The 20,750-nt window shown below is 43.2% G+C and overlaps 1 protein-coding gene and 1 long non-coding RNA gene across 10 annotated transcripts in view; one reads left to right on the top strand and one right to left on the bottom strand.

The window, feature by feature from the left end:
* Positions 1–20,750, bottom strand: part of LOC310702766 (uncharacterized protein) — a 286,289-nt gene that overhangs the window by 79,912 nt on the left and 185,627 nt on the right. The window contains exon 1 of one of the 9 annotated variants that reach the window (XM_083494882.1): positions 7,141–7,240. The exons of the other annotated variants lie outside the window; for them this stretch is intronic. Within the exon in view, the coding sequence (XP_083351008.1) occupies positions 7,141–7,198 (58 nt within the window). The 5' untranslated portion in view covers positions 7,199–7,240. Of the gene's footprint in view, positions 1–7,140; positions 7,241–20,750 lie in introns of those variants that run through there. 9 annotated transcript variants of the gene reach the window in all.
* Positions 14,100–18,402, top strand: LOC310702956. Its single transcript, XR_014523834.1, has 4 exons — positions 14,100–14,496; positions 16,273–16,372; positions 17,569–17,682; positions 18,281–18,402. It is a non-coding gene; the product is annotated as an uncharacterized lncRNA (long non-coding RNA).

The following is a 20,750-nucleotide window of genomic DNA, read 5'->3' as shown; positions in this document are numbered from 1 at the left end:
AACGGTTTCAGGTTAAGAACGGACCTCCGGAACGAATTATGTTCGTAACCAGAGGTACCACTGTACACTGATGATTCCAGAGGTTTGCAAAATGAAACATGGCTATTTATTTTCACTCAAGGAAGATTGACATTTGGATATCATTTGGCAGAACCCATGCATAAAGGATGCTTAATGGCAATATGGGCCATTCGACTGCAAAACTCTGATACGCAGAAAAGGGTTTGTCATTGGTTTTTCAGCTCTCCAGGGTATCTGATAGATGAGGGTTGCCCAGGTGCCTCTTTTCCCCAGCTTGGGCTGGCAGCAGCCATGGCTTGCAGAGCCCAAGCTGCTCAAGTCCAAACCACCCAAACCCAAGCCCAATCCAAATTAAACCCCAGGATTTAAGTTGAATAAGTCAAAAACTAAAGTCCTTGAGAAAAATTTAACAACGATTGAGAAAGAGAGGTTTCAGATCGAGACAGGTTTAACAGTGGTCAAGAAGGTTAAATACTTGGGGATAACATGACAGCTAAAAATGGGAACTTGTTTAAAGACAATTATGAAAAATGTTGGACGGAAGTTAAAAAGGATTTAGAAATATGGTCAAATCTGAAGCTTTCCTTGTTGGGCCGAATTGCTGTTATAAAGATGAATGTACTGCCAAGAATGTTATTTTTGTTCCAATCCTTACAAATTTTAGACAAGATGGATTGTTTCAAGAAGTGGCAGAGAGATATCTCTAGATTTGTCTGGCAGGGCAAAAAGCCCAGAATAAAATTCAAAATATTAACTGATGTAAAAGAAAGAGGGGGGTTTGCCCTGCCAGACCTTAAACTCTACTATGAATCAGCAGCTTTCTGCTGGTTGAAAGATTGGCTACTTCTTGAGAACACTGACATTTTGGATCTAGAAGGTTTTAATAATGTTTTTGGGTGGCACGCATACTTGTGGTACGGCAAGGTTAAAGCTCATAAAGCATTTAAAAACCATATTGTCAGGAGAGCACTGTTTAATGTTTGGACAAGGTATAAGGAATTACTTGAAAATAAAACCCCAAGGTGGTTGTCACCAATGGAGGCAAAGGCTCAGAAAAGGCCCAATATGGAGGCCAAATTGCCAAAATATTGGGAGATTTTGGAGCAAGAAGGGGACAAATTGAGATTGCAGAGTTTCGAGAAACTAAAAGATAGAGTGCAAGATTGGTTTCATTATTACCAAATAAGAGAAGTATACAATCAGGACAAAAAAATTGGCTTCCAGGTGGAAAAATCAAAGTTGGAAACAGAACTGTTAGAACCCAAAACTAAGATTTTGTCAAAGATGTATAACTTGCTGTTGAAATGGAATACTCAGGATGAAACGGTTAAATCTGGTATGATTAAATGGGCACAGGACGTTGGTCATAACATTATGTTTGCTGACTGGGAACAGTTGTGGACCACAGGTATGAAATTCACGGCATGTAATGCCCTAAGAGAGAATATTATGAAAATGATTTACAGGTGGTACATGCAAAAATCTACCATTTGCCCGATAATAAATGTTGGAAATGTAAAGAAACGGAAGGTACATTCTTTCAACTTTGGTGGACGTGCCCAAGGATTAAGGCTTTCTGGGAAATGATATATAATGAACTGAAAAAGGTATTTAAATATACCTTCCTGAAGAAACCAGAGGCCTTTCTCCTGGGCATGGTCGGCCAATTGGTGCCAAAGAAGGATAGAACTTTCTTTATGTATGCTACAACAGCAGCAAGAATACTTATTGCAAAGTACTGGAAGACGCAAGATCTACCCACTCTGGAAGAATGACAGATGAAGGTGATGGACTATATGGAACTGGCGGAAATGACTGGCAGAATCCGAGATCAGGGAGAAGAGGCGGTGGAAAAAGATTGGAAAAAATTTAAAGACTACTTGCAGAAATACTGTAAAATTAATGAATGTTAAAGGGGTATTGGATTGAAAATAAGTGGTGTTGGTAAAAAGATTAACAAGAATATGTAAATATGGATTGATAATGGAGGAAAATATATATTTATAATAGGTTAAGATGCTGAGTAATGGATAAACGACAGAGGGTAAGGACTTGCTGAATTAAATATCTGAACTGGAATACAAAAAGGAAGGTGTGAGGAGGTCAGGAAACTAGTAAATGAAGTATATGATATGAAATTATTGATTCTTTTTCTTTTTCTTTTTCTTTGTGTTAACTGTTTTCGATATTGTATTTTCCATGTGTTTTGTTATTGTATTTTTGTAATTCTTTTTTTATTATATTAATTTGTTCTTATTTTTTAAGCTTAAACTTTGAAATTTTCTAATGTTTGTAAAACTTTAATAAATATTACTTTAAAAAAAGAGAAGAATTTTGCCCCAGGATGCGCTGGTGGCAACAGCGGAAGGCCCCATTAGCTAACGTGGTACCTCAGCTTAAGAACGGTTTCAGGTTAAGAACGGACCTCCGGAACGAATTATGTTCGTAACCAGAGGTACCACTGTACACTGATGATTCCAGAGGTTTGCAAAATGAAACTGGCTATTTATTTTCACTCAAGGAAGATTGACATTTGGATATCATTTGGCAGAACCCATGCATAAAGGATGCTTAATGGCAATATGGGCCATTCGACTGAAAAACTCTGATACACAGAAAAGGGTTTGTCATTGGCTTTTCAGCTCTCCAGGGTATCTGATAGATGAGGGTTGCCCAGGTGCCTCTTTTCCCCAGCTTGGGCCGGCAGCAGCCATGGCTTGCAGAGCCCAAGCTGCTCAAGTCTAAGCCACCCAAACCCAAGCCCAAGCCAAAATAAACCCCCAAAAGCCAATAAACAAAAACACCTGGACATTTCCTTTAAAATATAAATTCTCCCCCAGGGGTGGTCATGTTGCCCCCCACCCAAAGAGGACATGTGGCAACCCTATGTTGTATGAACATTAGGAACACCCTATACTGGCATTGTAGCTATCCAGAGAATAGAAGTGAAGAACCGTCAGGCTTCAGGAAATCTGATTCCTCTCCCTCATGGCAGACTGCAAGTAATGGAAAGACAAGACACTCTTACCAAGGTCTTTTATTCAATATAGACGTAGAAATGCCATCTCCTTGATAATGGCGTTGCTCCGAGTAATCCCCTCCCCCCTTCCCTTCTCAGTCGTCAACAGCCTCAGCTCCCTCACGGTGTCTGCTTGGGGACAATTGCCTCTGGGTTCTCTGCTCTCCTACTTTCATTGCTGTGTGTTCTGGGAGAATGGGAGATCTGGAATGCTCTCCAGTGATAACAGGTCAGCCAGCTGTTCCTGCTCTGCTTCTCCCATTATTTCCCAGCTTTGCCCCTCTTCTATCTCTGAGCTGGGACCCTCTGCAAAACCACCGCTGTAAATCTATAATGTCCTCCTCTTCTCGGGAAGGTTCAGGAGAAGGTTGGATGTGGTTTCCACCATTCCTCCTCAGTCAAGTCCCTGACCAGAACCATAACTCATGCACTGTCTAGAAGGTTTCTCGAATCCAGATTGCTGTCTGCAAGACATTTTGGTGCCTAAGGTGAACCACAAAATGGCACCTCCCTCCCAGGGCTGTATTTCACTTCACCGGAGCTCAGCTCTGGCACCTCTCAGGTGGGTGCCATTTCCACCTATTAGAACATATCTGATATCATTTTAATAGGGGGGAATAACACTAAACAGGTTAGTGTGGATGCAGACCCAGCTGACATAGTGTACTTCGACTTTCAAGAAGCTTTCGTCAAACCAGCTTACCAAGGACTCCGGAGTGGGAAGGATAAACACCCAATGCCTAAGCCAAGGTCTCCCTACATCTGAAAGTTGTGGCCAATTTTAACCCCATAACAGCTTGTCATGAGTCATTATTCCTCCTGGGGGTCGCCGGGGGTTGTAGGGTCTCCGTCTGGCCATCTCCTTTAGCACTAGCAAAGCCCTGCTTCTGCTTCCTTCAGTGAAAATTCAGAGAGTAGATCAGGAAATCAGGATTAAAAATAAACAGACATTCACACATGAGTCAGACCAACTCAATGGACACCACTTACTCCTACTGCAGGTTCCTTTTTTTTAAAAAAAGAATAATACTTTATTTAGAATTCAACAATAACAAAGTAAAAAACCGCAGTAGTTACTACATCAGTTCATTACAATTGACCAATTTTAACAATAAATAAATAGAAGTTGAAAAATGACAAAATATCACTTTTAACTTACTCAAGTTTTCATGTTTAACTTTTATCTCTTTATCTCTTTCTTAGCAGGTCATAGAGGAAAAGACCAAGGAAAGAGGTACCAAAAAAGAAAAAAAGAAGGAGGAAGGGGGGGGAAGGAAAAGAAAGAAGAAAACAAAACGAAATAAACACATTTGACTTCCGATTAGACTCATTGTATTATTATTTCGACTATTTTTTCACACACGGTTCCAAATAATTGTATTTCTTTCTTTGTTTTCCTCAGATATCAAAAGACATATTTGTTGTTTTACAAGCATCATTATATTTCTGCCAGGAGATATTTATTATTATAATACTTTTCCAGGTATGCTTTAATGAATTTCCCATTCTTTCTGTATTTTCTGTTTTTGGTAACCTCTAGTTCTCCCTGTCATCATGGCCATCTGTAAATATTCTGTCATTTGGACTTGCCACTTTTTTTGTCACTTTTCCAATTTTTTTGAAATTAAGATCGTGGCTGCTACTGTTGTATACATAAAAAGTGCTCTAATTTCTTTTTTGATTTCTGGTGAGATTATGACCAGGAGAAAGGTTTCAGGTTTTGTCTTAAATGAAAACTTAAATAGGTTTTTTAATTCGTTGTAGATGTTATTCCAGAATTCTTTAATGGCTGTGCATTTCCACCACATGTGCATATATGACCCTATATCATCTTTACACCTCCAGCAAGTTGGTGATCTGTTTTTATACATCTTTGCGAGTTTTGCTGGAGTGTGGTTGCCATCTGTATTGCATTTTCATAATATTTTCTCTCAGATTATAGAATGCCGTAAATTTACTATCCTCCCTCCACAATTTCTCCCATTGATCCATTTAGATGTTATATCCTAGGTCTTGCGTCCATTTCACCATTGAACATTTCACCAATTCTTCTTTCTCCTCCCACTCTAATAGGAGGTTATAAATTCTTGAGATGTATTTTCCTTTATATTGTATTAATTCTTTATCAAATCTAGATGTTTCCTTTGTAAGACCTTCCTTTTTATCTAAGTTCAATCTTTCATTTATCTGAAAATATTGTGGCCAGTCTGTCAGGTGTCTTCTGATTTCTTCAAATTCTTTTAATTTGACGTTATCGTTAATTTCTTCTATTAATACTCTATATGTGGCCCAGTCTCCTTGCATATTTTTCTTTTTAACAGGCAGGGCTTCTGTTGGTGAAGTTCATAGGGGAATTTTTGGTTCTAATATTCCTTTATATTTTATCCAGATCTTGTATAACGATTTCCTTATAATATGATTTAAAAATCCCCTATGGACGCTCAGCTTTTCATAAATGACGCTTGCCACCAGTATTGGTTGTCAAACCCTCCAGGTTTAGCACGTCTGTGTCTCTTAGAGTAATCAAGTCTTTTATCCATACCAATCCAGCAGCAGCATGGTACAGTTCTAATTCTGGTAGGGCAAAACCTCCCCTCTCCCTTTGATCTAGAAGTATTTGATGTCTGATTCTTGGTTTTCTTCCATTCCATATAAATCTGGCTATGTCTTTCCTCCAACTTTTAAAGCATTTCATTCCTCCCAATATTGGAATGGTTTGGGACAGGAAAATTATTTTTGGTAGAATGTTCATTTTGACTAATGAGATCCTGCCCCATAGGGAGAGGTGAAATTTAATTCCAAATTTCCATTTTTTTAAATCTCATTCCAAGTTTTTGTGTAATTGACTTGATACAAATTAACACATTTTGTTGATATCCAAATTCCCAAGTATTTTACTTTGTTTTTAATTTCCAAGCCCGTGATTTTTTGTAAGTCCTTTATCTCCTCAGATCTCATATTTTTAACTAATAAATTAGGTTTTTGAAGTTTATTTTGAATCCTGCCAACCTTCCAAATTTGTTAATTGTTTCTATAGCTGCTGGAATACTTTGTTGAGGATTCTCAGTTGCTATTATCAGGTCATCCGCAAATGCTCTGATTTTGTATGACTTTGCTCTTATCCTAACTCCTTTTATTTCTTCGTTTTTTTCTAAGAGTTTGTAATAGTGTTTCCAACACCAATATGAATAAAAGGGATGAAAGGGGACATCCTTGCAGGTTCCATTACTGCCACAGTGGCCCAATGTCTTTTCCATAGATACAGTTTGTAGTTGGGGGATATCAAGATCCTCGAAGTGCGTTACAGAATAATTGCCCTGTGTAAAAGAGAGGGAAATAAATTATTAACAGAAGGGGTTGCCAACTTTTCCCTAACTAGAACCCTGCGTATTTAATGGGATGACCAACTTTTATATGCTTCTGCTGCCTCTCAGCCTGCTAACTACTGGTTCATTGGCCAAAATTAGCAAGGGCAAACATTAACATGTTTCAATAGAAACACTCCAGCTGATTCCTGAACCTTGTAAGGGTGCTGACACTCAGCTGCATCCAGCCCGACAGATGGGGCATAAATAAAATTCTTATTCTTATTCTTATTCTTATTCTTATTCTTATTCTTATTCTTATTCTTATTCTCTTACTCTTATTCTTATTCTTATTATATTACTGCTCCTGGGATCTGATCTGAACAGCTCCCAAGCCTAAATTTACAGGTTGTTTATGGAAGGGGAGAAAAATTAGCAGATAAAGTACTCAAAGACCCACATAGTTGGCCTCTATTTCATCCTTCATCCCATTTTTCTGAAGGTTCCCCTTTGCTTTCAAAACCTGTCAGTTAGAATTACAGCTGTTTCAAGCCTCAGAAATAATTTCCCATTTGTGTCCTCCCCTGATATTCACAAGGGTTTCCCACCCACAAAATTACAAACTGGTGCAAAAATGTGGTGAACAGATCTCAATGCTGAAGTCAGAGAAACCAAAATAGATGGATTGGTCTGAGCTACAAAGCAGTTTCCCAGATTTCTGGCAGGGATTGAACCTGAGACCTTCTGCATGCACTACAGGTCCCCCACCCCCCTGAGTTTGAGCTTCCCTCTTACCTGCAACAATGTGGAAGAGGATGCAGACCAGAGCAAAGCTCAGGAAAAGGAACCTCATGGCTGCAGTTTCCCCTGAGATCTTTGCCAAAGGGAAGGCACTCTAAGGCAGAAGGAAGTTGGATGAAGAAAGGAGGTTCTCTTTACTTAGAGTGTTGACGTGCCAAAAAGATGCTGAAACACACATTTGCGCGCCTGAGGGGGAAATGCTGCAAACAGGTATTTCCTGCAACTGTCAGCATCTGAACCCTCCAGGCTCCTTTTCTCTTAACTCATCCTAGGCAATTTATTTGTCTTGGACACCATCCCAAGATTTACCTGCAGGATAACCTTTGTCAAGTCAACAAGTCCCTGTGTGGAAAGGCACATCATCTACTGTATCCCAGCAATAACAAGTCCTTCAGCAGAAACACACCACAACTCCTCCTTCCCAGCAAAGCCACTTCCGGGCCTGCCCCAGGAGGTGGGGTTGCGGGCATCACACCCTTCCCCACGTGAGCGGGGGCTGGTCTCTGCCCCCGCGAGAGCAGGGGGATCCCGTCCGGCCATGCCTCCCGGCCAGCCAATCGGCTGGCTGGAGGGGGCGTGGCTTGCCCTATTTAGGGCCGGAGCGGAGGGGGCTCGCCCTCTCTTCTCCGGCTAGCCTCACGTTTTTGATCACGTCTGCTGGATCGTTTTTGCCCCTTTGCTTTGCCTTGCCGCTTTGCCTTTGGCATTTTCCCACCGCTTGGTCTTTTTTCCCGCTGTGCTTCAAGGGAGTATTTCGGCGATCAGCTGGCTGGCGGGACGGCATTTTTTCAATCAGCTGACTGGCGGGACTGCATTTTTCGCCTGGTTACCCAGGCGCCTTTCTGGTGTGTTTTGGACAAGACGCGAGTGCGCTACTGCGATCAGCTGACTGGCGGGATTGCAGCCATCACCCAGCCGGCTTCCCGTTTCTGCTACCGACAGCGCGCACGCACCCTTCCGTCCCGCCTCCACATTGCGCAGCTGGCTTCCCACACCCGCTGCCACAGGGTTGCCCAACCTTCGGGTTGCCCAGCCGCCAGCCTTCGCTAATTCACCGAGGATACTCACCCCCTTACTTCTGCAGGACTGCGCTCCCGTCGGATCAGGTTTGCTAAGAGCGACGGGGGGGATTGCGCTGATCCTGGGGCGGGAGGCTTGGAGCGCCAGTGGGAAGAGGGTGGCAGTTTAGCTCACGGTTTCAGCTCATAATTTTAACTCAGACTGCCCTTTGCCAGCAATATTCCTTGGCGGGGGGGGGTTAGAATCACTAGCCTCACGCAGCGCTCCCCCATTCAGTTGAGGTTTAAGTAATAGCGCTTGCCTTGCTTGGAGTTGCCTCGTTTCCGTTCAACAGCAGTCGGCACTGTTGCCTAGCGACCAGCTTCTCCCGGTCGCCATTTTATTTGGACCACGTGACTTCCATTGCGGCCGCCATCTTAGGTTAGGCAGTCACCCGTGGGAAAGCTTCCTTTGTTAGCCTTTAATAAATTGCTTACAGTGCTTATAATTTACCACATTTTTAAAACTTTTATAGGGATTTAATCAAAGGGCTTCGATAAAACAAATTGTCAGGCGATTACCTCGCAAGTGATCTTATCTCCCCGTTGTATTTAAATAAATTCTAATTTGATTCGGAAGTAAATTTAAAGGGAGATTTAAGGAGCAGTTTAGATCTGCAAGGTGCTGCATAAGGCAACTCAGCCTGCACTGCTTTCCTGCTTTATTACTTTATATTACCTTGCTGGTATTATTTTAAGTTGTTATATTTTACTTTGCTTTACTTTGATTGATCTTACTTTGATTTAATTTTCTTTGCTAATAATTATTTACTGCTTTACTGCTGGACAAGTGATCTTGCCTCTCTGTCGCATTTAAGGTGTAATTTAAATTTGCAAAGTGCTGCATAAGGCAATTCAACCAGTACTGCTTTACCGCTTTATTACTTTGTATTACTTTGTTGATATTCTTTACCTCGCTTTATTTTACTTTGTTGCTGCTGCATTTCAATAAATCCAAATTTGGTTCTGAGGTAAATTTAAAGAGTGAATTGAGGAGCAATAGAAATAGCAGCCTAATTTATTTCATTTAGTTGGAACATTAAATTCATTTGGTTGACTAAGTGAGAGGGCAAATCTATTGCCGCCGGATTCTGATTGTATATCAATTTAATTTAATTGGTGATTAGATTTATTTGGTGGAGTTAAGTCTTTTGGTTATTTAATTTACCTCATTGCTTTTGGGGTTGTTTAGAGTCAGTATATATTATTTCTTGCCAAGTTAATTACTTAATTCCGTTTAAATTAATTGGAATTTGGTTCATTTGGCCAACTCATTCTAATTGGTGCTTGCTTTAAATATATTTCGTTAATCGGGAGCAAGGGCAGTTACTGCCCCCTCCCTACAGCACCCACCCCTTCTATCTAAAAACAGCCGTACGCATTCGATATATATATATAGTAATAATATTAATAATAATAACATTTAAAATAAACAAAACAAAAAGATAAGAATAAAATAAATAAATAAATAAATAAATAAAAATTAAGAAAAAAATAATAATAAATAAAACTTGACAACAAGGGGGTTTGTGCACGGGCTGTCTGTAAGTACAGCCACGAGTGCGAAAAATGCCTTGGTAACCATCCTGCCACTGCCTGCATCAAAAGGAGGCAGCCCTTTCGGGGTGGGAGAGGCGCCTATAACCAGGGACCGAGAGGTGGCCACGGAGCGCCATTTGGACCCCAGGGTGGCAGGCAGTAATTTCAGTCTGGGCTTAGCTTGGTCCCCCATCAAGTTGTCCCCGCTAAGAAACCTCTTAGACCTTTACCCTAACAGGACGGCAGCACAATACCTATGGGAGGGCTTTAGTACTGGTTTCAGGATCCCGGTAGCCTTTTCCCCCAATTCAGGTGATCCTCCAAACCAAAAATCAGTGAGGGAGATGCCCGAGGTCGCCCAAAAGAAAATTAGTAAGGAAATTAAAGCAGGAAGGGTAGCCGGCCCCTTCCTAGTCCCTCCAATTGAAGGCCTCCATATATCCCCGTTAGGCATAGTCCCCAAAAAAGCGCCCGGTGAGTATCGCATGATCCACAACCTCTCCTACCCAAAGGGGGGGTCCGTCAACGATGCGATACCACAGGAACTCTGCACAGTTAGATATGCCACGTTTGACCAAGCGGTAGAGCTCATACGCAAGTTCAGAAAGGGGGCGCTGCTGGCAAAATGTGACATTGAGTCGGCCTTTAGACTCCTGCCAGTTCATCCGGAAGATTTCCGGTGGCTTGGCTTCAAATTTGAGGGGGCGTATTTTGTAGACAAGGCAATGCCCATGGGCTGCTCTGTGGCCTGCGCAGCCTTTGAGGCATTCAGCACCTTCCTAGACTGGGCGCTTCGCTTTAGAACCGGCGCCGAGGGCGTGTTGCACTACCTGGACGACTTTATCCTCGTGGCCAATAGCAGGCTTAAGTGCTCAGAGCTCCTTGAAGCCTTCATATCATTAGCAGGGGAACTGGGGGTTCCTCTAACCGCTGACAAAACTGAGGGTCCGGCTACGACAATGGTTTACTTAGGTATCGAGCTGGACACTGTCGCTCAGACCTCAAAACTTCCCAGGGAGAAACTCATCGTGCTTGGCGACCTGATTCGGCAGCTGCTCCCCCTAAGAAAAGTTACACTCAGGCAAATCCAGTCACTGTTAGGTCACTTAAATTTTGCTTGCCGCGTGGTTTCCCCTGGCCGCCCATTCTGCGGCCGCCTCGCGAAGTTGTCAGCAGGGCTGCGTTCCCCTCACCATAGGGTACAGCTATCCAAGGAAGTGAAATCCGACCTGGAAGTCTGGTTGAAGTTCTTGCAGAACTACAACGACATTTCCCTGTGGCAGGACAACCTGTCGCTGCAGGTTGACTTCCAGGTCCATTCGGATGCTTCGGGCTCTCTGGGGTTTGGCGTTTACTTTAGGGGCCAATGGTGTGCTCAGCGCTGGCCCGCCGACTGGCAAGGGGGCCCCATTACCAGAGATTTAACCTTCCTGGAATTCTTTCCGATAGTAGTGGCGGTGCACCTGTGGCCGGAAACCTTTAGTAACCATAGGGTGTGCTTCCACACCGACAATCAGGCCGTGGTGGCAGTACTTTCCAGGCAGGTTGCACGGTCACCAAGGGTAGGCGTCCTCCTGCGTTCCTTCGTTCTCCAGTGTTTAGAGCTCAACATCCACTTCTCTGCAAAATTTGTGCCTGGTGTAAATAATGACATCGCGGACGCCCTATCTCGCTTTCAGATGGACCACTTCCGCTCGTTGGCACCGGATGCAGAGCTTCTGCCGCAGCCGTTCCCGGAACATCTGTGGAGTCTCGGGGACCAGAGGCATGGCAACCAGAGGCCTGGGAGCCAGAAGTGATTCAGGGAGTAATGGCCTCATTGGCACCTTCCACTTTGAGATCGTATAAGAAGGCTTGGTCAGATTTTTTAAAATTCCGCGACAAAACCCGAGCCATCAAGAGCAATGCCCCTCCCGTCAAGCCTGAGGTGCTATCTTACCTAGTTTACCTAAGACGCTTGGGCCGCGCCCCCAGAACCCTCAACCTTCAAGCCGCAGCAATTTCATTCTTTTGCAAGGCGGTATTTTCCACAGATCCTTGTGACGATTTTGTTATACGAAGGACGTTAGAGGGTTGGCGCAGGCTACAGCCCCCAAACTGCGATACGAGAAGGCCGATATCATTCGACATCCTTTCCCAAATCCATAAAAAATTGCGTGCAGTATGCTGGTCAAAGTACGAGGCGCGCCTATTTTCAGCGGCGTATTCCATTGCCTTTTTTGGAGCTCTGCGAATGGGTGAGGTAGTTTATGAAGCGGGTTGGCACGGTTCCTCCCGGGGCTTGCTTTTAAGCGACGTTACCCTGTCACGGGAGGACTTGGTAATACGAATACGCAGCTCCAAAACAGACCAGTACGGGAGGGGGGCTCTGGTTCAGCTGATGGCCACTGGCAGGCCTGGCCAATGTCCAGTAAAAGACACGAGGCGCTTTTTATCCCTGAGGGTCAGCTCGGCAGGGCCTCTATTGATCCACACAGATGGTTTACCTTTGACGCGTCACCAGTTCACTCGGGTCATGCACTTAGCGCTAGCAGCATGCGGCATCCCCGCGGCAGATTTTGCAGCACACTCCTTCAGGATTGGAGCAGCCACCACGGCAATGCACCTGGGTCTTACAACAGAAAGGATTAGGGACTTAGGTCGCTGGAAGTCTGATGCGTACAAACGTTATTTGAGAAAGAATTTGTGATAGTGATTGACCATGGCCTTTTATCTCAATTTCCTACAGGTGACATGGGGGTGCGCGTCTGGATTATCGGGCACAGTATTGTGCATTGGGCCAGGGTCCGCGCCATTAATTCCGGTCTCGGGCCATGCCTGGGCTTTCCACCTGACATCACCATTTCCTGGGTCTCCCGGAGGGGAATGCGCTGGGCCGAGATGCTTCCGGCAGTTAAGGCCAGAGCAGCAGTGGAGGGCCCCCCAGACGCTTTACTTATACAATTAGGGGAAAACGACCTAGCCTACAGGAAGGCAGTTGATTTGCAGTGGCACATTTTTAGCGACTTCGAGGAGCTGAAGGCAGCTTACCCGAATGTCACAATTATTTGGGCCTCGCTGATGGAGAGGCGGGTTTGGAGAGATTGCAGGTGCCCGATAGCTATGAATAGGGCTAGGAAAGCCTTGGATCGGGCGGTGGTGCATAGAGTGGCAGCCCTGGGGGGGTTGGTCATTGGCCACCCAGGCATTCGTTTCAACCTTGAGGCCCTCTACCGGTATGATGGCGTGCATCTTTCGGATGCTGGTAACGATGTTTGGCTGATGGATATTGCTAAGGGGATAAGGGAGTGGATTCAGGCATGAGAGTATTGGCGGCGAGCGGCTGCTCGGTGGCGGTAGGCATTGGTAAGAAGGGGTTAAGAGGATGTGTGTGGGGGAGGAACGCCATCACCTCCCCCCAGTGAACGAAGGGTGGTCCATTAAAGGACTCCGGGAGGCGTGGCCCTGTCCGAAGCCTATGGAGGTGTGGGCCAAAGACACGCCCCAGAGCAGTGACCCGGGGGAGCTCCTAGTCGACGTGCCTCGGCGGGAGACTCCCCCGATCAGTGTTAACCCTTCACCATGTCTCCAGCAAATGGGCTGGAGCCGGATAGTCGTTAGGACCAATGCCTAAGCCAATGCCTCTCATTCCTGAATTCAATAAAGTTGTGGCCTAATTCGCCCAATTAACCTTAATTATGGTGTCTCGTGTGTTTATTTATCTTGGTGGGGGGCGGGAACTCGCCACGCAAGAGCTATTCTGGGTGGAGGAAGGAACTTCATCTGCTCCTTCCCAGAAAAATGACACTGCTTCCCCTGCTCCTCAACAACAGGATCAGGTCCCTCAGCTGAAGGGCATCACTACTGTTTTCACATGTATTGAATCACAGATCACATTATTCAGTTAGGCGCTGGGAAGAAGTCTTCTTAGAATCATGGAATGATAGAATTGCAGAGTTGGAAGGGACCCCAAGTCATCCACACCAAGCCCTGCAATGTCTGGCTAGTTCAACAATGAAATCCTCCATTTTACCCTTGCTGAATCCAGGATTTGGAAGGGACTTGGGCATCATGGACACTAACCCCTCCAAACTCACAACAATATATATGTATCTGAAGAAGTGTTATTCTTATTCTTATTCTTATTCTCTTTCTCTTATTCTTATTCTTATTCTTATTCTTATTCTTATTCTTATTCTTATTATATTACTGCTCCTGGGATCTGATCTGAACAGCTCCCAAGCATAAATTTACAGGTTGTTTATGGAAGGGGAGAAAAATTAGCAGATAAAGTACTCAAAGACCCATATCGTTGGCCTCTATTTCATCCTTCATCCCATTTTTACATTCAGATCTCTTTAACTCAGGTAAATATGCTCTGAGTGTATTATCAGCTACTCTGATATATAAAGTGATTGATCACTATTTCCTTTAGCAGGAGCAAAGCCCTTCTTCTGCTTACTCCAGTGAAGATGTAGAGTGTAGATCAGGAAATCAGAATGAAGAAAAAAGCAATAATTAAAAGCATTATTTATTCTGTAAAAACCATCTGAAAAAGCCACATTTCTCATGAAGAGAATTGAAAGCTCATCTACTCCAACCTCTGCAATGCAGGAATCTCAGCTAAAGCATCCATGACAGATGACCATCCAACCTCTGCTTATAAACCTCCAAGGAAGGAAAGTGCACAGGCTCCCAGGGGAGATGCAAGCAGTGCAGGAAAGATGGACCTCCTAATGGACCGCTCCACCAGACTGCCTCTTGGGAGGAGACAGTAAGTAGGGCTCATGGCATCTGCTTTTGCTGGAGGCCAAGCTGAATCAGGCACCTCCTGGACCTGAACTTGGTCTGCTGGCCATGATTGTCTAGAAATTGGTAAGGAGATCAGGTTTTTGTTTCCCTTTTCCCTTCCTGTGCCATGTTTGGTTTTTTGTTTTTTAAATTGTACATAAGCCACTCTGGGAACCTTTTGGCTGAAAAGCAGAGTACAACTGATCAAAACAATTTAAACAATGTTTCTGCTCACAGTTGTCTCCTTATATCTTCTTGGTGGTTTCTTTCTTTTTGTTAATTCTTACATTTCTTGTTCTTGCTTGTGTTTATAAGTTATGAATGATGGGATGAAGTCATTGATTTATGTGGGTGTTTGTGTGGGAAGCCTATAATGGTGGCAATGGACATAAAACTACATGAATCAGAAAAACAAGCATGTTAAGCAAAATGCATCCAAAAAGGTGTAGACCAGGAGAAAAGCAAACTGAAAAGTTTCTTTCTTGGTAGGTATGGCTACTGCAGTCGAACTGAACAGTCCAACCCAAAGAGGTTGTATGAAACTGCATTGCGTGGCAAGTCCCCTCCCCCATGTGAAATGAAGACACTGGACACATTATATAAGGTTAATGGGCATGAAAAGGCCACAACTTTATTGATTACAGAATTGAAAGGTATTGGCCTTAGGCATTGGCTCCTATTGACTACCCGGCATGGAGACCGGGAAGGGTTATCCACAAGCAGTGGGAGTCCTGTTGAAGTACGCCAACTAGGATCCTACGGGTGTCACCGCTCGGGGGCGTGCCGGAGGCCCTTACCTCCCTAGGTTTCGGACAAGGCAACGCCCCCCGGAGTCCTCTACCGGACTACCCTTTCCTTGGGGGAAGGTGATGGCGCTTCCTTCCCCCCCATTCATTTGCATAACAATAAACCCCTGCCAATGCCTAACCGCCAATACCACGGAAGTTGTGACGTTTGCTACGAGGTAGGCGAAAAAACCAAAAGGCTGACAGTGCGCCAAATTGGAAAAATTCCTACCAGGCCCCTTGCGGCGACCAACCGGAGTCCATAGCAAGATCATAGCTAGCTAAGCCTAAGGGTGGGTGGGATGGGAAAACCGCTCAGCTGGCAAGGGGAAAGAGGGCGGTCCATGGGCGTGCCTGGCCTTAAGTAGGCTAGGCCACGCCTCCCCGGCCCGCCGATTGGCGGGCCAGGTCGCAGGCACGTCCATGGATTCCCTGGATCTTGCGGGGGCAAAAGGCCAGCCCCCGTGTGTGTGGGACAGGATAACCCCCAACCCCCTCTCCTCCCAAGCTCGGAAATGGCTTTATAGCCGAGCTTTTCCTGAAATTCCATTTCCTTTCAATCCAGGCTCCGTGAAGGTGGCAACAGCTTTTGTGAAATGACAGGAAATCTGTTAATTGATACTGAAAGAGAACAGGATGAGAAAGATTGTTCTGCAGATAAATCTTGGGATGGTCTGCAAGATGAATAAATTGCATAGGATGAGTTAAGAGAGAAGAGTTTGGATGCTGAGAGTTGCACAAAATACCTGTTTGTAGCCTGGAACACAGGGCAGATTGTCAACATATGAGAAAGGTGATTGTGTGGGTAAATCTTAGGATAATGTGCAAGATAAATAAATGGCTTAGGATGATTTCAGAAAAAGGAGCCTGGAGGGTTCAGATGCTATGCTGACAGTTACCGGATTTGGCACTGCAACACTATAAGTAGAGAGAACCTCCTTGTTCCATCCAAACTTCACTTCCTTCTGCCTTAGAGTGCCTTCCCTTTGGCAGAGATCTCAAAGGAAACTGCTGCCATGAGGTTCCTCTACCTGAGCTTTACTCTGGTCTTCATCCTCTTCCATGTTGTTGCAGGTAAGAGGGCACAGGGAGGGAGTAGCTGCTGGAAATGCAGAAGGTCTCAGCTTCAATCCCAGGTATTTCCCCTGCCGGAGACCCTGAGAAACTGCTGTAGGTGGAACAACAGTATGAATTGGCTGCTCCCTATTCTATCTGCCTGCTTAAAAAGGGGTGGTGGAGGAGGAAAGTACTTAACAATATATTTAATATTGAAATTGAATACATGGCTTTTGCAAAAGCAGAAATGTTCAGGATACAGACTGAGCCACAAGGCAGGTTCCATGGTGGTCATTTATATTGCTAAAATAAAAAAATTCCTTCCAGTAGCACCTTAAAGACCAACTAAGTTAGTTCTTGGTATGAGCTTTCGTGTGCATGCACACTTCTTCAGATACACAAATTTATATTGCTGTGAGTTTAGAAGAGTTAGTGTGCATGATCCCCAAGTCCTTTCTAATTCCAGAGGTCCTGGATCTAAGAAGAGTAAAAATCTGGTGAAGGATTCCATTATGGACCTAACCCAGCAAGTTTCATAGCCAATGAAGAGATTGTTCCCCCTGGCCAAATGGGTGGGCCTTACCCCCTCCTCACCTGGCTGGTCTGAGAAAGACTATAGCCAGCACATTTGGGTGGGAGCTGAGCAAGACACATTGGCAACACTACTGGGGAGATTCCAGAAAATACCATTCTCAGAGCGGGCACAAATGGCAATCTATTTCTGAAGCTCAGAACAGCTGTAATTCTGATTAGCAGATGTTGAAAGCAAAGGGGAACCTTCAGTAGAATGGAATGAAGGCTGACATAGTTGCCAATTATGTGGGTCTGTGGGTGCATTATCTGCTAATTTTTCTCGTCTTCCATTAACAACCTGCAAGATATAGGCTTTTCAGCTGTGCAGAAAAAATCCCAGGAGCAGTAATAATCATCATCATAATTTTATGATTTATGTGCCACCCAAGTGGCTGGGTGCAGCTGAGTGTCTGCACCCTTACAAGGTTCAGAAATCAGCTGGAGTGTTTGCAGAGAAGGAGGACCGATCTGACCCTTGCTAATGTTGGCCAATGAAATAGTAGTTAGCAGGTTGAAAGGCAGCAGAAGCCTGTAAAAGTTGGTCATCTCATTAAATACGCAGGGTTCTAGTATGGGAAAAAAGTAGTTGGCAACCCTTTTGCCCCCTTTAAACGAATTTATTTCCCTTCTCTTTTACACAGGGCAACGTTTATGTGAAATATTGGGAGGATCTTGTCAATTCCCAGCAACTACAAACTGTACCTATGGAGAAATACCAGTCTCCTGTGGCACCAATGGAATCTGCTGCAGTAGTAGTAAGTGATATCCATTGAGTTCTTTTGTTTTGCAAAAGAGATAAAAATGCGGTGTATATATATATATATAAACAAGATGCCTCTCAAATCAACCATTCTATGAAAAATTGATTATGTTGATCAGTCAAATCAGGACTTCCCATGCCTGACAATCCAAATATGTAAAACTCCACCATGAGCTCACCAGCTGGCCTCGGGTAAACCACACTTTAACTTTCAGCCTCAATCTCCCCATCGGTATTCATGGGACATAATAATACTGACTGGCTGTTACAGAAGGCTTTGGAAATTTATTTATGAATGGCATATATATCCCACCTTTTTCTCCATGGAGCACAAGATGGCTTCTAATTTAATCCTCACATCAACCCTGCAAGGTAGACCAGGCTGAGAGCGAGTGACTGACCCAAGGCCACCAAAGGAGCTTCATGATGATTTGAAGGCTGGTCTCCCACTTCCTAGTCTAGGACCTCAGGCTCTCATATTTGAAAGCGCTATTCCAATGCTCAAAACAAAACGGACATCAAATTAATATCATTCTTTTTGCACAGGAAGTCCTCTCAAAGAATGACAATTTACTTCTCTATCTTTTGCACAGACCAACTTCCGGAGTACGGATACTTGGGAATACTCTTGGGAAGTAAGTCATATCCATTGAGTTGGTGTTCCCACTTACTTGTGAATGCTTGCTCATTTTTAATCCTGATTTCCTGATCTACACTCTACATCTTCACTGGAGGAAGCAGAAGCAGGGCTTTGCATGTGCTAAAGGAAATAGTCACCAATGAGTTTATGGATCAGAGTAGCTGATAATATACTCATATAATATTAACTCTGTTTCTTTAAGTAAAAGGTTGGATTCAGTTTTGATGCAGCACTACTAGGTTCTGCATTTTTTTAAAGCATTAGAGCCTCAAGGTTTTCATCTGTCCACAGGGAATTTTGATACCGCAGATGTTCGTATGGGTGCAAACTGTGCAGGCTGCATGTCCCATGGGCAGTAAAAACTGGCAGCACTGATCTAGCTGTACAAAATTTTAAGACAACCCTCAGTGAAGATTAGGCAGCTGTCATTTGGCAACAAAGAGTCATTTGGCAACAAAGAGTCATTTGGCAACAAAGAGCCCCATTTCATTCTGCACTTTCCAGACCTCCCCTGAAGTACAAAAATACATCATAATAACCAGTAAAACCAGAGCTAGAAACCGCATGGTCCATAAGGACTTGAACCAGGGGTGCCATCATCATGGAGAATACTAGAAAGCCAAACATGGTGAAAGTTATTGCTGCATTTTAGAAATATTTGGGAAATGAATGGCTATTTAAAAAGCAACTGCAATCCTAGGCTGCAGATGAGAAATAATTTAATAGATCCATTCTTGTCTGTGGCCAATTCTGAACCCAGGTTTTTAGAAGGCAAACGACTGGCTTGAGTGTCTCCCAAGACAGGTGAATTTTATTCAATTTTTAAAAATTTATTTTCACAAAATTATAAACAAACAAACAAACAAACAAACATCATAACCCTATTGAAATTACACTTAATAACATTGTTAAGTGACTTCCTCACTTCCCCTTGGTTGAATTGCCATGCATATCCTTTTAACGGCTTTCCAAATCATAATTCTTATAAACTTGACTTAGTCTGTTAACATCCCTATATCTTTTCAATTCGAAAATAAATATATTCATCATCACTTAACTTACCATATTTTTTGCTCAATAAGACTCCCTTTTTCCCTCCTAAAAAGTAAGGGGAAATGTGTGTGCGTCTTATGGAGCGAATCCAGGCTGCACAGCTATCCCAGAAGCCAGAACAGGAAGAGGGATCGCTGCTTTCGCTGTGCAGCAATCCTTCTTGCTGTTCTGGCTTCTGAGATTCAGAATATATTTTTTTCTTCTTTTCCTCCTCCAAACACTAGGTGCGTCTTATGGTCTGGTGCGTCTTATAGAGCGAAAACTACGGTATATTGATTCCTAAGACAATCTGTTACCTGCAAGCTATTTCCAGTTAATTTAACTTAACAAATTTAGTTAAATAATCACAAAATTTTGTCCATTCTTCCCGATACTCCTCCTCCTTCTGGTCACAGAGTCTTCCGGTTAGGTCGGCTAGATCCGAAAAATTCATCATCTTCATCTGCCAATTTTCCGCCGTTGGTAATTCTTGGGTTTTCCACTTTTTAGCTAGTAAAATTTGAGCAGCAGTTGTGTCATACAAAAACAATTTAACATCTTTCTTGGGCAATTCCAAACCTGTTATTCCAAGAAGAAAGGCCTCTGGCTTCTTTATAAATTTATATTTCAACATTTTTTTTCCCAATTCATTATAAATCTTTTCCCAGAAGTCTTTCACCTTAGGGCAGGTGATAAAAAGTTCCTTCCTTTTCTTTGCATTTCCAACATAGATTATCACAGTTATGATAAATCTTTGCTAATTTAACAGGAGTCAAATGCCATCTGTACATCATTTTCATTATATTTTCCTTTAATACTGTACATGCAGTGAACTTTACCCCTTTCTTCCAAAGTCTTTCCCAATCCTCAAACATTATATTATGTCCCACGTCTCTTGCCCAATCTATCATCACAGATTTAACTTGTTTATCTTTTGTATGCCACTCCAACAATAACTTATACATTTTCGATAAATGTTTACCTTTATTATCCAACAACTCCATCTCCAACTTGGATTTTTCAGAAGCAAAACCATTTTTCTTATCCATTTTATACAATTCATTAATTTGGTGATAATGTAACCAATTTAACTTATCTTTAATTTTATCAAATGGTTTTAATTTATATCCTTCTTCATCTTCTAACAATAAATCAGAATATCTCAACCATTTGGTGTCCATATTTAACTTTTTCTGGGCCTTTGCCTCCATTGGTGAAAGCCATCTGGGTGTCTTTCTTTCTAAAAGATCTTTATATTTTATCCAAACATTATACAACGATTTCCTAATTACCTAATTTTTGAAGGCATTATGGGCCTTTACCTTATCATACCATAGATATGCATGCCAACCAAACACATTGTCCAAACCCTCCAAATCTAATAGATCTGT

The sequence above is a fragment of the Podarcis liolepis genome (assembly GCF_965112155.1).
Source record: "Podarcis liolepis genome assembly, chromosome: 3".
In the NCBI taxonomy this organism is placed as follows: Eukaryota; Metazoa; Chordata; class Lepidosauria; order Squamata; family Lacertidae; genus Podarcis; species Podarcis liolepis.
Note: the sequence above shows the minus strand (reverse complement) of the source record. Positions and strands in the feature narration are given on the sequence as shown.